This window comes from Brassica napus, chromosome A6 (assembly GCF_020379485.1).
Source record: "Brassica napus cultivar Da-Ae chromosome A6, Da-Ae, whole genome shotgun sequence".
NCBI classification, from domain to species: Eukaryota; Viridiplantae; Streptophyta; class Magnoliopsida; order Brassicales; family Brassicaceae; genus Brassica; species Brassica napus.
Window position 1 is genome coordinate 9825263 of NC_063439.1, and position 14965 is coordinate 9840227.

The 14965-nt window shown below is 35.3% G+C and overlaps 5 protein-coding genes across 7 annotated transcripts; 1 reads left to right on the plus strand and 4 right to left on the minus strand.

Moving 5' to 3' along the window:
* Positions 1 to 80: 80 nt before the first annotated feature.
* Positions 81 to 1298, plus strand: LOC106416949 (F-box protein At3g49450-like). Its single transcript, XM_013857824.2, has one exon. It carries the CDS (start codon positions 81 to 83, stop codon positions 1296 to 1298), a length of 1218 nt encoding a protein of 405 aa, XP_013713278.2.
* A 682-nt stretch (positions 1299 to 1980) lies between these two features.
* Positions 1981 to 3770, minus strand: LOC125609919 (putative nuclease HARBI1). The gene is made up of 2 exons (XM_048781533.1): positions 2601 to 3770; positions 1981 to 2103 (listed from the first exon to the last, which is right to left on the minus strand). Exons 1-2 carry the CDS (start codon positions 3768 to 3770, stop codon positions 1981 to 1983), a joined length of 1293 nt encoding a protein of 430 aa, XP_048637490.1.
* A 223-nt stretch (positions 3771 to 3993) lies between these two features.
* Positions 3994 to 5410, minus strand: LOC125610280 (uncharacterized protein At4g04775-like). The gene has a single exon (XM_048782594.1). It carries the CDS (start codon positions 4744 to 4746, stop codon positions 4171 to 4173), a length of 576 nt encoding a protein of 191 aa, XP_048638551.1. The 5' UTR covers positions 4747 to 5410; the 3' UTR covers positions 3994 to 4170.
* LOC106353376 (glutathione S-transferase T3-like) lies at positions 5034 to 5912 on the minus strand. The gene has a single exon (XM_013793127.2). It carries the CDS (start codon positions 5910 to 5912, stop codon positions 5034 to 5036), a length of 879 nt encoding a protein of 292 aa, XP_013648581.2.
* A 5653-nt stretch (positions 5913 to 11565) lies between these two features.
* Positions 11566 to 14587, minus strand: LOC106347421 (serine/arginine-rich splicing factor SR34A). 3 transcript variants are annotated; one of them, XM_013786945.3, is made up of 14 exons: positions 14480 to 14587; positions 13791 to 14045; positions 13509 to 13632; positions 13353 to 13418; positions 13200 to 13274; positions 12959 to 13112; positions 12844 to 12890; positions 12715 to 12772; positions 12569 to 12618; positions 12413 to 12469; positions 12209 to 12330; positions 12042 to 12122; positions 11898 to 11946; positions 11566 to 11821 (listed from the first exon to the last, which is right to left on the minus strand). In XM_013786945.3, exons 3-14 carry the CDS (start codon positions 13593 to 13595, stop codon positions 11801 to 11803), a joined length of 867 nt encoding a protein of 288 aa, XP_013642399.2. In that variant the 5' UTR covers positions 13596 to 13632; positions 13791 to 14045; positions 14480 to 14587; the 3' UTR covers positions 11566 to 11800. The 3 variants fall into 3 exon arrangements, with proteins under 3 accessions (XP_013642399.2, XP_013642400.2, XP_048638552.1); XM_013786946.3 differs by lacking the exon at positions 13791 to 14045 and having other exon boundaries at positions 14480 to 14583; XM_048782595.1 differs by lacking the exons at positions 11566 to 11821; positions 11898 to 11946; positions 12042 to 12122; positions 14480 to 14587 and having other exon boundaries at positions 12210 to 12330; positions 12413 to 12464; positions 12565 to 12618; positions 13509 to 14465.
* Positions 14588 to 14965: the final 378 nt, after the last annotated feature.

Here is a 14965-nt window from a genome sequence, read left to right on the forward strand (position 1 = left end):
TATTGTGGTAGAACAGAAATCAAAAGGTGGCTGTCATACTTGAACTCTAGGCAGCGCTACCATTGCATGTTATGTCCGCCATGAAAAAACGGAAGCAATGCGTTTCCAAGGAAGAGACTCGTATCATATCTTCGATTACCTCAACGAAAGCATCAGGAGAAAACTATGGTCAGATCCCAATGGATGTAATCCTTAAAATACTTTCGAGAGTGCCTGCCAAATCCATAGCGAGGTTCCGTTGTGTGTCTAAAGACTGGAGTGTCACTCTCTGCCGTCCATATTTCACGGATCTGTTTCTGAAGATGTCTTCTCTTAGTCCTGGTCTCCTTTTCACTTTCCATGCAGAGGGTAAGTGGTCATTTTTCTCCTTACCCGAGTCTATGCTGATTTCAGACCAGAAGTCATCTCGTGTAGTGGATAGTCTTAGTCATGTTCCTATAGATTATCCCATTAGAGTTTGTGTCCCTGTCGGTGGGTTGTTGTGTACTAAAGATGAGTGGGATTTAAGCGGAAAGAAAGATGCTAGGATGATGATATGTAACCCTAGCACAGGAGGATTCAAACTTTTACCCAAAGTGAAAACGAGGAGGCGTAGGGTTTTAACATATTTAGGGTATGACCCAGTAGAAAAAGTATACAAGGTACTGTGCATGACATCTTGTGAAAGGCCGTCTAGTCAAAAAACTGAACAACATCAGGTTCTCACATTAGGAACAGGAAAAATGAATTGGAGAATGATTGAGTGTTCAGTATCTCATTATCCTCAATCTCATCATAATGAGACATGCATAGACGGAGTTTTATATTATTTAGCTGTGGGAAGTGGGTGCTGGAAAACCTCTATGATAGTTTGTTTTGACATAAGGTCCGAGAAGTTAAAGTTTATTGTTGATGAAGCTTTCAAGGATATAAAGTCTCCTTCAACTCTGATAAACTACAAGGGAAAATTAGGTATAATCTATCCTAACGCACCAGGTCTTATGGATGGAAAATCTAGTGGTTTCGCTTTGTGGGTCATAGATGATATGGAGAAACATATATGGTGCAAGAATATTGTCATGTTTCCGTCTCTATGGTGGAATCTAGTTGCTGGGACTAGGGTACGTATTATCGGGACTACCGGTAATGGTGAAATTTTGTTTTCTCCATGCGTCGTGTCCATCCCTTTCTACATTTTCTGCTACAACATGGAAACGAACGCTATCAGAAGAGTTGAAATCAAAGGCTTCGGACCTGTCATGGGTCAAAAAATTTACACATTCTCAAACCATATGGAGAATCTGAAACTTGTCCCATAAGTGCTTTGAATTTCATTTGTAAAAGCTTCATATGAGAGCTAACTTCCGTTCTACATTTTCTTAAGAAGACTATCATGGGCTCCTAATAGAATCGTCGATCTATGTCATTTTCGATTATTGTATAATATTCATATTTACTTTGTTGTATTGATCATCTTTGTCTCATTACTATACCCTGATCTTGTTTTCATAATTACATCAATGGCGCAACCCTCGGAAGCAATATAAATTTTTACCACAAAAAGGTTTCATTATAGTAAACGCAAATTTGTGTTAAAACTTCTGTACTTGCAACTCCAGAGGATGGTTTTTCCATTCTCCATGATATAATAACCGCCTGGATCTTCAAATCCACTTGGCAATTGTTTTTCTGCCTAGCCTAGACTTGGGGCTAGAGACATTTCTTCGGATCATAGAGAACACAAACTGTAAGGGTTTCTATTCTGGCAAAACATGGAAAGCAGTCATACTAGGAGCACATCAAAAGCTGTGGACGAAATCAGGTTGGTTCAAATGGGCAATCCAAAGCATGCTTTTGTCATGTGGATGGCTAATCTTAACCGACTACCAACAAGAGTAAGGCTTGTGTCTTAGGATTTAACATCCAAAAAACAGTTGTTTGTGTGACAGGGATGACGAAACTAGAGACCACTTGTTTCTTTCCTACGATCTCAACTTATCATTATGGAGAATGGGGCTTGCAAGACTGGATCCTTATCATCGGGTACACCTCATTTGGGATGAGCTTCTCTTGGACTCGACATTCCTCTACCTTATCCACATTTGGAAACAATACAACTTTGTCCTGCATTCTTATCAAAAAACAACTTTGTCATGCTTCTTAATGATTTTCCCCTGGCTCTGATCATATTCAAATCAATCGACAGGAACGTCAGAAACATAATCAGAAGAGAAGACATATGAGAAGTTCACTACTCTTAGAGCAAGTGCATCAATAGGACTTTTAGAATGGTCCTTAGAGTATTTAATTAGTTTATGTAGTTTAGGACTTTGGTTAAGGACTTTTGTTAAAATGTTGATTATGGGTGGGACATTTGGTAGGTCCTTAGGTTTAAAATTTTTTTTTAAACTAGTTTTTAAAACTACAAACATTTTGTTAGTGTAAAAAAATACAAAGTTCAGAAATTAAAACACTGACAATTTATTCATAAAAACTTAAAATTACATATTATTCGGAAGATGTCCAAATTTAGCCCATATATTTTCAATCAAATCGTGTTTTAAGTTTTCATGGATTTGTCTATTCCGAAGCCTTGTTCGACGATCCATTGTTGTGCCGACATTTTCACTGATATTCGAAGGCATGTTGACGGTAAACGTATCCGGAACTTCTCTTGGTTGAAACTCAAATTTGTTATACTGGGTGAATGATGACCGTTCATCTTCGACAATCATATTATGGAGTATGATACATGCTCTCATAACATTTCCTATTTTCTCTTTATCCCATAACTTTGACGGATTTTTGACAACGGCAAATCTAGCCTGAAGGACTCCGAAGGCACGCTCGACATCTTTTCGAACTGATTCTTGGGTTTGAGCAAATAATGAATGCTTCTGATTTTGTGGTAGTCGGATAGATTGAATAAAAGCCGCCCATTTCGGATAAATACCATCAGTGAGATAATATCCGAAATGGTACTGATTATCATTAACATAGAAGTTCACTTCTGGCGCGATGCCATTAATAATATCGTCAAAAACAGGTGATCGATCAAGAATATTTAAATCGTTCATAGTACCTGGTGCTCCAAAAAACGCGTGCCATATCCATAGGTCATACGAAGCTACCGCCTCCAACACAATTGTCGGTTTTCCGGTTCCTCGTGAGTACATTCCTTTCCAAGCCGTGGGGCAATTCTTCCACTCCCAATGCATACAGTCGATGCTTCCAAGCATCCCCGGAAATCCACGTTGTTCTCCGATATGTAATAGTCTTTGCAGATCGTCCTGTGTTGGACGTCGTAGATATTCTTCACCAAACAAGGTTATTATTCCGGCGGTAAATTTGTGCAAACATTTTCGAGCTGTCGATTCGCCTAGACGGATATATTCGTCCACCGAGTCCGCCGCAGCACCGTATGCCAATTGTCGAATTGCTGCAGTACATTTTTGTAGAGGTGTGAGACTTGTCCGTCCGGTACAATCTTCTGATAGTCGAAAATACGGAATCTCTGTTGAGAAACGATTCACAATACGCAGGAACAAACTTTTGTTCATTCTAAACCGTCGGCGGAAAAGAGCGGGAGAGTAAGTTGGATTGTCGGCAAAATAATCATTCCAAAGTAAGGTGTGGCCTTCTTCCCGGTGTCTTTCATGAACATTACGGCGTTGTCTCTCTTCTGGTTCTTGTACGAGAGCACAATTGTTATAAAATTCTTCATAAGGAGTATCAAGATCGATCTCATCATCATCATCTTTATGATAATGATAATGGGATGAAGAAGCCATTAAAAATTATTGAGAAGTGGTTGTGATTGTTTTAGAAGTGAATCGACAAAGAAAAGTTGTGACTCTGTAATTGAAAGATATGTTATATTTATAGCTATAAAGTTATAACTAATTTTAGTTATTTGAATAGAGTGTATGTAAAAACACGTTTTCTCAATATTACAACTACTTTGTAGTTGGGAGAGTAGTTTTTCTTTACATGATCAAACACGTTTTTCTTTTAGTTGGTACATGCAAAAACAAAAACTAATTTTAGCAAGAGTTTTGATAAAAAAAATCAATCAAGACTTTGAAACAAGATTTAATCAGAGTTTGATAGGGTTACGTAATCCGAGTTGAACAAGGTTTAACAAAACACAAGGATAATCATACATTTTCGAGAAACACAAGACATATAAACCTACATACGAGCAGCTACTCCGATGGCTATTATGACTAACACAACCACCAGAACACCTACAACTAGTTCAAACCCATAACCAAATCTAGATTTCTTTCTACCTAAGTCACATACAATGCTCTCCAACCTAACCAATTTCTGCTCCATATCAAATTGAACTTCCTTTAACTCCCGCACCTCGGTGTCCTCGTAACCGACGAATGAAAGCGAATCTACCTTATCAGTGAGGAGGGTCACTTGTGCACCAAGTGCTTTGATCTCCTCTGTAGCCGCGACGTCCCACCACTTGTAGACATGGCAGTCTCCGTCCTGTTTGTTCTTGCAGGTGTAGAACCTTCTCCCCGGGTCAGTTCTTGTGTAAGAAGTGGCTACAAGTGGCTCTCCACCACAGTAGCACTCCTTGGGGAAGCCAAACTCCACTTCAGGCTGCGGAGGGTACTGATGGCGCGCGGCTTCGATCTGAGCTTGGTCCAGCTGGATGTACATCTCTGTAGAGCTGTTTCCACTGTCTGCTGAACCTCCTAAACCGTAATCCTCCGACTCAGACGGCTGCGTGTACGAATAATCCAATCCCATTGCCTGAGAATAATCAAAACAGAACACATTAGACAGAGAATATAATTTGTAAACAGAACATAGAACATAGACAGAGAATATAATTTGTAAACAGACATTCTCTCATGAAAATAATTCTTATAATTAAACACAAATCACACATTGAAAGACCAACAATCATAATTTAAAAACAGAACATAGACTCTTAGGATTTCAAATCACACATAGTCACAGCTACTCCTCGGACACTAGACGCATGACACAAACATAATAGATATTACACAACATAGACTCTAAGGGTTTGAAAACTAGAAAAATTCGCCCAACAGCTGGTTCTTCACATTTTCTTCCCTCTCCGTTGGCTCCTTCTTAGCAAGTAGAGTGTCTAAAATGGCCAGCTTCGAGAGCCTCTCCTTCTTCGCCAAATCCTCCATCTTGAGCTCATGGACGCTCTTAAAGTCCTCGACAGCCATCCCCTTCCTAGAATTCCTACTTGCTTTCGCAGCTTTGATACCTTCAGGTCTGGGCTCTTCCTCACCAACGTTACTGCCTGATGGTTGGGAACCATCCTCACCAGTTTTTCTCTTCTCACCGCCAGACTTTGGAGTGTTCAGGCTCAGCCACTTCTGTTCGTACCTCAGAAGACACCATGCATGGTCCAAGGTGAACTTAGAGCCGTGATCCGCAAAGTATATCTCATGAGCTTTCTTGACTAAGTCGTTGTCATTCTGACCGCTACTTTGAAGCCTCTCCGCAGCTGCGTATGCTGCACAATACTTGTTTGTATCCCCATTTATTTTATGCCATCTCTGCTTACAATGCTCGCCATCTCTCTTCTCATGATGAGCTGCTGAAAAGTATTGTCCTACGCGCTTCCAGAAATTTCGGCACTTCTGTTCAGTGCCGACAACAGCATCTTTTGATGTGTTTAGCCATGCACTGATCAGGACCTCTTCATCAACAGGATTCCATTTCTTTCTCACCACCCGCTCCACTGGTATCTCCACTGGTGGGTTATCAGGCTGGGATGGAGCTTCAGTCTGTTGTGAACTGAAAGGGGGAATTTGAGAGGCTCCAATGTTGAGACTATAAGGAAAACTTTCATAAGGAAAGTTTCCCTGACCATTATTTCCTGAAACGCTATGAAGGAAATCTACATAACCAGGGTACTGGCTACCTGGCTTCATGGCAACAAGGAAAGAAAAGAGACTGATACTCCCACAGAAAAAGAAAGAAGATTTGGAGATACTAAAGCTCTACCATATTCTATCTGATTAAATAGGACAAACATAACCAGGTAGTAACTCCATAACACCTAACCATTATCTACCTAAGTCTAATCAACACTTATTATAAAACTACAAGTACATAGCTATTAACTCTAGTTCGGGGTTAAATAGACAAGTACAACCTTACGGCGTTTGATGAGAAGCAACAAGAGTAGGCAATAAACTACGAAGGTCTAATCAGTAGTTATTGCACACTACACAACTAAAAAGAAAAGCGGATTGAACAAACAACTTCATTAAATTGAAAAGAGGATTTGGTTTCAAACAGAGTACAATGATATCCACAAATTGATCCTATAATTCTCACCAATGCAACAAGACAGGACACTGATACTATAACTAAGTCTCACTATTCATATTTGGTTGAGAACAAACTTAACTTAACTCCTATAACAGTTATGAATTTGCTTTCCGCAAACAGGTCAGCTACTTAATGCAATCGATTTATGAGTTTCAAATGTCTATGTCCATGCCCTGTAATAAACTTAACTTAGCTTCTCGTGAATACTAATCAGATACTCATCAATATCTATCTAAAACGAGTTAATGATATGAGTTTCAAATCCATGCTTTTCTAATCCAATAAGTTTCATATCGAAAGAGTTTCTTGTTATGAACACACAAACATCAAGTACTAGTTTCAATCACAAAGTTAGAAAACAAAACAACGAGTATTTAATTCACAAACAAAGGATTCTCAGACATGGCATTCAATCACAAACACCAACTATTCAATCAATTACACAATGCATACAATCAAATCGTCACAACAAACCCAGATACACACGGGATAGATCCACAAGTTGATACACTAAATCCGAAAGCGACGAACAGAGGATTCAGCGATACCTGGACGGAGAGATACACGGAGAGATGGACGGAGACAGCTACGCCGAGAGATGGACGGAGAGATACACGGAGAGATCGAGGGTGAGAATAGACGGCGAGATGAACGGGAGATCCAGGGAGAGATCGAGGGAGACAGCGACGGAGAGATCCTCGGAGATATCGAGGGAGACACCGACGGAGACAGCGACGGAGACAGCTACGCCGAGAGGTGTTTGATTGGGTTGAAAATCGCCGTCGAGAGAGAGAGAAGAGAGAGGATGAGAATGACTTCGTATCGGATTTTTTTTGAACACAACCCTAATCCGTGCTTCCCCTCCCCCGATGACACGTGGCCTTAAGGACGCGAAATAAAAACTTCTTATTTAACATACGTTTGCTTCGGTTTTATGTTATTTTGATTTATTTTCAATGTTTTAATTTGGAAGGACTTTGGTTAAGGACAGCGATGTTGATGCCCTTATATCACTTTGGATTCAGCAATCGTATCACTACCAAATCCTTCATTCTTTTTATATTTTTATGCCAAAGAAAATAGGTTGATAAGACGTTTGTGGGGTCATTGCATTTTAGTGAGGGGAGCCCAAAAATTAAATGTGGGAAGTATTATCGCATATGGAATCCAAATATTTGTTTGTGGTGCCGGTATTACATGTTCTGCATCTATAAAACATAGGCTAAAATCTAAGAGCAACCTTATCAGTTATCACTGATAGAAGTTCTTAGGAACAAAATATTAGTTTTTAAATTAAATGATTAAGTTTTAATTGAAACAGAATAATTAAATCATTCAAATAAATAAATGTGGAAGAAGATGCATATGGATGATGACATGTGCGAGCAAAAGGTTCTTATTTCGAGAACCGATTCACTACAAACCTACAATGGAGATGCTCTAGTAACTAGGGCGTGCAATGATAGAAAAATTGTCCAATGCGATTACCTTCTAAACCGTTTAGACAATTACAATACTATAATAATATATAATATATCATTTATTATTCATAAATTATAATAACTAATATATTATAATCTAGAATTTAATAAAAAAATATAAATTTTATCATTTGTTAATAATTATATTTAATATAAAACACTACTTATATTTAGTATAGTATTATAATTTATAAATGCTTAAACCACCAAATTAATATTCTAGACATCTATTTAGAGATTGATTGTTTACATGATTTTGAAGTAGTTTTTGGCTTTTTTTTTTGGAAAAACTCAATTTTTAGATAATCAAGTTTTTAAGAAAATAGATTCCCTACATTTTAGGAAAACTAGTTTTTCAAATAACTGTCATTTTCTAAAGAAAAAACAAAAAATTATGATTAAAATATGAAACGAAAAGTAGGTAATAGAATAATAAAATACGAAAGCAACAAATTATAAAGAAACAAATAAAAAATTGATAAAACTACAACTGATGTAAAAAACGTCTTTAGAACTATTGGTTTGCAATCCTAGAAAGAGAAATAACAAAGAACTCAAGGCTTTAAAATGATGTGTTAATCTTCTGAAATCAGTTTCACCCTAGTTATATAAAATATTCACTAATTATTATCACAAAACTTGCGCTCCAATCTCCTTTTAAAGCTTGCCTTAACACACGATATTAATAAATCAAAGAAGATCATATTAGGTAAATACTATCATACACAAATGATATAATGAATTCACTTTCTTTTAAAACATTTGTAACGATATCACCTTAGATTTCGGGATGATATTTAAACAACAAAATCATGTGATATATTTTTTTTAATCTGGATACATAATCTAACTTTCTTTTATTCTTTATATACAACCGTAATTGCAGATGAATGCTTACTGGTTATAAAAATCAATCAGTTAAAATTAGAAATTGATATGTAATTTAATTTGTCCAAGCAGAATAATCTAACTTTCTTTATATACAACCGTAATTGACGATAAATACTTAATGACTTTAAAAGCTAATCAATGAAAATTTTGAATTGATATCTAATTTAATTTGTCCAAGCGGACTAATGAATTTTTCAAATTGTAATAACATACGTAGCTAACCGGTGAAGGTTATAGCTTAATAAATCTTTCGATATATTCAATATAACTATACCTATAATGAGTTTATATATGTGAGGTTAATATCAAAAAAATTAACATATGACCACTGGACAATATAGGACTTCTGAAATAAGAAAATTAATACAAACCGTATAGAGCAAGCAGTCATATAGCTCCTTCTACATTTTGAAGATATTGAAATTTCCTTATAGTTGATATCATTTAAGTGAGACGAACCCTCTTACTTATACAAAAGCAGATTTATACTTGAGATTTCTATATTCTCAAATTGATTTATACAAAAGGAAAATAAGAATAATTGAGTAAATAATTATTTCGAAGAAAAATAGTGACCTTTTCATGAATAACTTGAATTTATAGGGTGAGTAATACAAATATTTTTTTTCAAAGATTATTTGTGTTGACCACAGGTTTTGAATAATTTTTGATCGAAGCTAAGTTGGAGACACTTTTAATAGAAGTTAAACAAATTTCTATATAAGATAACGTATAAGTTTGAGCACATTTATCCAAAAACACGGACCAATCCGTACTAAACTGAAAAACCAAAATTGAACTGAATTGTATAAATAATAGAGCAAACCATATATCTATGACTGAAAAATTGAAACCAATCCGAGAACCAAATGAGTACATGAATTTTCAAATAAAAATTATATATTTAAAAATATTAATTACATTCATTTTAAATAATCAAATATCCTAAAAATATTTATAAACCGGATAACCCGAAAACTTGAATTACCCGAATGTTTTTATTTGGTTGATAAATAATTTAGTTAACCGAAAGTAAAAATTATGTATATAATTATTTATTTAAAATATATATATATTTTTTTAATATAACACATAGTATCAAAACTATTTTCAAAATAATATTATGTTTTAAAATAAGTAGCTTTTGTTCTAGAACACAATTCTACTGCTAAGCTATTCTAAAGTATTGATATAGTGTTAATAAATAACAATGTGTTTTCAAAGTTTTTAGAAGTTATCACTAACTGATTTATAATTGGTTAGACTGAATATTTAACAGAACCAAAGATAAATAGCTATTTTCTGAAAATATAGCAGATGAATAGCTATTTATAATTGGATTCGTATAGGAACTGGTTTGCTATTAAATAATACAACCAATTTGGAATATTAAGTTGTGACAAACATTGTTTAGTTTGTGAATGATAATGCTGAAGTGTTCATATATATAACATGGTTAATGAAATCAGTTTAGTTAATAAGGTTGGTATAAAATAATGGTTGCTCTCTGTAAAAGATGCAATTTTTTTACAATGGATATTGTATTATGTTTATAGTCTTCGAAAGTATTTACTATTAAATAAATCACAAGTAACCATATATACAAATATAGGGTGGACGTTATTTAGTAATAACACAAAATAAGTATGATGGAATAATGTGTATATAATAAATGTATGTGTAGAGAATTAGGTTAGTATCATTTTGTATGACTAATTTGTCTTTAATGAAGAATAATGAAGTTCGTAGTATGAGAAATAATAGAAATTCTAGTTAAATGAAATGATTTTACTATGATTTGTTTTAAGTAAATTTTTTAGCACTCCTTCTCTGTATTATATTTTTTGACAAGAAGTGTTGCCTAAGCCATGAAGTACACAATTGGATAAATGAGAAGAAGAAAAATTGTATGGCCCCACTTAGCGTCTTCACAAAATTTCCAAAATACTAGTGTTACAAATTTAAAGAGAGGACATATTTTATTTCAGCAAAAATGAACAAATCTTCTATCTTCCAGACTGAAACAAAGAACTTGGTGAAAAAACCTTTCGATTTAACCATGGACTGGAATATCAAAGAGTGACGAAAATAACAAGTTTTAACCTATGTTACATGGAAACGGAAGCGGGTACGTGGAAGCGGAAGCGTAATGAAGCACAGAAACGAGATTTTTTAAAATATTAGGAAGCGGGTACGTGTTGGAAGCGTATATCCATATAAATAAATTTATATATATATATATATGTAAACTTTTTTAAAAAAATTAGGACTAAAAATTATATGATTTAAATTTGAAATAAAACATTTATTCATTTATAATAATTTTGAAATGATTTTATATTAAAACTGTAAAATACACATAAATTAAGTTTACAAAAAAAATATTATATTAATTATTTTTAATTTTTCATAAATAATTGACACAATGTGTTTCAATATGTGCTATATCTTTAATAAAAAATCTCAATGTATAAAGATAATTTATAGTATTATTTTTGATATTTGTATATTTATAACTCAATATTCATTACTATTCATTTTTTTATTTTATATAGATTAAAACTATGGTTTTATATTTTATTGATATACATTGTATTTTTTTAAAAACGGAAGCGTGATTCCAAATCGGAATCGTAAGCTTCTAACATGTTTTAAAGATAATATTTTAGAAACGTTTTGGAAGCAAGATTCTGCAAGCTTCCACAAGGTTCCGATTCCAATTCCGGTTCCGAAGCGGACCTCCGATGAAGCTTCCGTGCAACGTAGGTTTTAACTAGGAAATAACATGCTTTTTAATCTGAAGGCAACATTAATAAATAAAAAGTTAGGCAAACAAGTATACAGAACAAAATGCATGAAGATTTTACAACTTCAAGTATATTAGAAGTTTGCAGTTTCGATTGATAAGGATATGCCTGTCTAAAACTCACAAAGAGTAAAACATAAATATTTCAAAGAACCGGTAAAGATAACAAGTTTTAAAGACCAAAGTAGTAGTAGCAGAGAGAAATAAAAGTATCCAGAACTAGTAGTCTAGAGAACAAATTACAAGTTTGCATAGTACTCCAGATTTCTCCCGTTCGATCTTCGTTGCCATGGAGGAATCGCAGCAATCACTCACTGCCTTCCCGAACCTGAGGAGATAATTTACAACAAGTTTCAGATTGATATGTTTATCAAAAGTAGTATAAAATGCAACTTTTTGTATACCTTGGCAGGAGATTTTGAAAGAGACCTGGACCTGGACCTAGACATTGCCCTAAAATGAATTCAATCAAAATAAAAATTAAAATTAAAAGAATCACTTTAATCACAGAAGTAAAAGAACGGTTTAAAAGGGGGAGAGAACTTTACCTAGGGGGACTCATCTTCCTGTCAGGAGAAGGCGACCTAGATTTTGATACCGATCTTGAAAGGGATCGTCTTGGTGATTTACTGCAATAAAGATTTGATAACACACAGCTCTATTTCAAAGATATTGTTCAAAATGGGATTATTATATATAAACAAAACAAACGCACCTCAGATCCTTTCTTGGGCTCCTGCTTCTGCTAACGCTGCGGCTAGGGCTGCGACCACGGCCTCGGCTACGGCTCCTGCTTCTACTTGGGCTCCTTGACTGAGAGCTTTCATATTTCGTAACCTGTACGTAAGAACATATTTTTATGGTTTACAGTCTGAAGAAGGCAAACATATACATAAAGGTAAACCAATTAAGACAGTACCCGGATATAGCCTCTAGCCCAGGGGTTTCTGAACTCTGTATCATCCAGTTTCCTTATCTGAACGAAAAACAAAATCGCAAGTTATGAACACTGGAAACAATACAGTTCATAGCTTCATAAACAGCAAGAGGAGAAGAAGAGAGTGGGAAAACTTACCGCATACTTCATGTCATCATAGTTGGTGTAGTCAACAACACCATAAGTTCCTGATCATATTATTATTAAAGATGTAAGAGAAAAAGAAAAGAAAAAAGACATAACCACAAACGCTAATACTGGTAAGAAAGTGTAAAGTAACGCACCTTCACTGTCTCGAGTGACCTCAGCAAAGCACACATCACCAGCTTTCCGCATATGATCCTGAAACGATTGTTTTAATATGAAGAATAAAAAAAAAAGACAGCAGAAACATTAGAAATCAATCAACACACCTTCAAATCCTGCCATGAGGCAGATGATGGGAGCCCACGTACAATAACTGCATCCAAGAAAACATTCAGAAAGAGATGCAGTCAAACTTTACCAACAGCAAACAATTACACAAACCTCGGAATTCGGAGTGTCGTGAGACACCAAACCGGGCTGATCCACCACCACCACCACCTCCACCGCCGCCATAGCCACCACCCCCACCACGGTATCCACCACCGCCACGACGATCACCTGAAGACTGTCCTCGACCACCATGAGCAAGCTCAACCTGCTTTCATAATATGATTAGAAACAACGAGAAGAAAATATATAAAAACCTGAAAGGGTAATGTAAAGCAGACTCAAGTAATATTACCCTCAAACGACAGCCGTCAAAGTTGTACCCATCACGGCCATCGATCGCATCTTCAGCATCCCGAGCATGCTCAAACTACAAAACATCCAACACAAAGCTTGGTTAACCGTAATAATATCTTGTAAACTGATTAAGAACATGTAAGAAACGTACCTCAACAAAACAATAACATGGAGGACGAGGTGGAACCTTCAATTCGATATCCACTATGCGGCCGTACTGCAATTGCGATAACTCGTTCAAAACATTCTCTTACAACAGTTGGAATGTCATCCAAAACAAAACAAAAACAAGGTAGCCAGAACTGACCTTGTAAAAGAGATCTTCAATCTCAGACTCCCTAATGTCACCGGGCAAGTTACCAACATAGATGGACCGAGAAAATCGACCACTCATTGTTTGCTGAGGTTGTTACAACAAAGAAGAGTGGTAACTGCAGATACAAATTCAAGGATTCAAATAAATAAAGAACCAAAGTTTATTTATAATGACAAAGAATCTCCACTCAGAGACAGATTCCAAATCAGCATCACTGCATGAGCATATAGAAAAGATGATGATGATAAGACCAAAAAATATAATGAAGCAAACCAAGTGAGAGCAATCCATGGTAAAGAGCAGTGCTCCACAAGCTCCACAATGCTTATTTGCTCCAATGTGCTCCCAAAAGCTACTATAAAATTTTGAAATCTATTTTTTTTTCTCCACATCTTCCCATGATTTAAGTAAACAAACTCCAACGCTTAGATAAATAAAATAAATGAAACAAGTCCACATTGATCTCCCATTCCCTCTCTATATTCCTATGAACCATTGCAATGCTCATGTTCCAAGCGCTTTTGCCATCTAAAATAAAGAAAGCATGTGTCATGACATCATGTAACATAGCCTCATGCATCTATCTACCTTCCTTACTCAAAACATAGAAAAAGTTCGAAGCTTTATAATTCAGCAATACAAATTGTTTAAAGATCAGGAAGAAGTTCGATAAAATTCGACAAATAAAAGATATATACAAGATCATAGATAATCCCACGACCAAAGCCCAAAACTTTTTCACGGTCTTGACATGATTCAAGAACAAGCTTCTCGGAAACAAACAAACAAAAAAAAGAGTATATTCTCACGGAGCGCATCGGAAACACAAAGATATATAATCAAACGAACAAAACATTAACAGTACAATGAACGAAAGCAAACACAACAGTAACGCTCAAACAAAACACAATACGAGTAATGAACGGGGAGAGAGAGATAGAGATGTGTGTAATAATTCGTACCAGGGATTAACAGCACCGGACAAGATTCGGACGAACCAAGGCTTGGTAATTAGATATGTCGGCCTTGAAAGTTTGTTTATCTAGGGACTAGGGTTTCTTTTATACATGAGCTTATGTGAATTACCAGATTTGCCCTTCTAACTTTTATCCCTTACTAAGTCTTTCTTTTTTTTTCATTTTGGTCCCTAAGAAATTTGAATACCAACAAAAAGCCTTATACATTTAAAAAAGGTTATATTTGAGGATATCATATGTTACAATGTTTTTAAACCCGACCCGGACACTGAACCGGACGACTTACCGGATCGCTTGGTCACTGGGTCGACCGCGGATGAATCACGGATTAATAAATTAATTAATTTTATTATATAGTAATATATTAGCAATTACACCTAACCAATTACACAAGTTAAAAAAAATAATGGAAGCTTACATTATATAAACATGCACAATTTTGTTCAATATTTCATTATATAACATGTAATA

What these genes read in the sequence shown, in the direction of transcription:
- LOC106347421 (XM_013786945.3), bottom strand. Translation starts at nt 13,595, where the DNA reads ATGAGTGGTCGATTTTCTCGGTCCATCTATGTTGGTAACTTGCCCGGT. An exon ending in TTGACGGCTGTCGTTTGAGG is followed by an intron (nt 13,113 to 13,199) that starts GTAATATTACTT and finishes TTATGAAAGCAG; the next exon opens with GTTGAGCTTGCTCATGGTGG. An exon ending in AGGAAGATGAGTCCCCCTAG is followed by an intron (nt 11,947 to 12,041) that starts GTAAAGTTCTCT and finishes AATTCATTTTAG; the next exon opens with GGCAATGTCTAGGTCCAGGT.
- LOC125610280 (XM_048782594.1), bottom strand. Translation starts at nt 4,746, where the DNA reads ATGGGATTGGATTATTCGTACACGCAGCCGTCTGAGTCGGAGGATTAC.
- LOC106353376 (XM_013793127.2), bottom strand. Translation starts at nt 5,912, where the DNA reads ATGAAGCCAGGTAGCCAGTACCCTGGTTATGTAGATTTCCTTCATAGC.
- LOC125609919 (XM_048781533.1), bottom strand. Translation starts at nt 3,770, where the DNA reads ATGGCTTCTTCATCCCATTATCATTATCATAAAGATGATGATGATGAG. An exon ending in CTTCGAATATCAGTGAAAAT is followed by an intron (nt 2,104 to 2,600) that starts GTCGGCACAACA and finishes ATAAGAATGCAG; the next exon opens with GACAAAGTTGTATTGTTTCC.
- LOC106416949 (XM_013857824.2), top strand. Translation starts at nt 81, where the DNA reads ATGAAAAAACGGAAGCAATGCGTTTCCAAGGAAGAGACTCGTATCATA.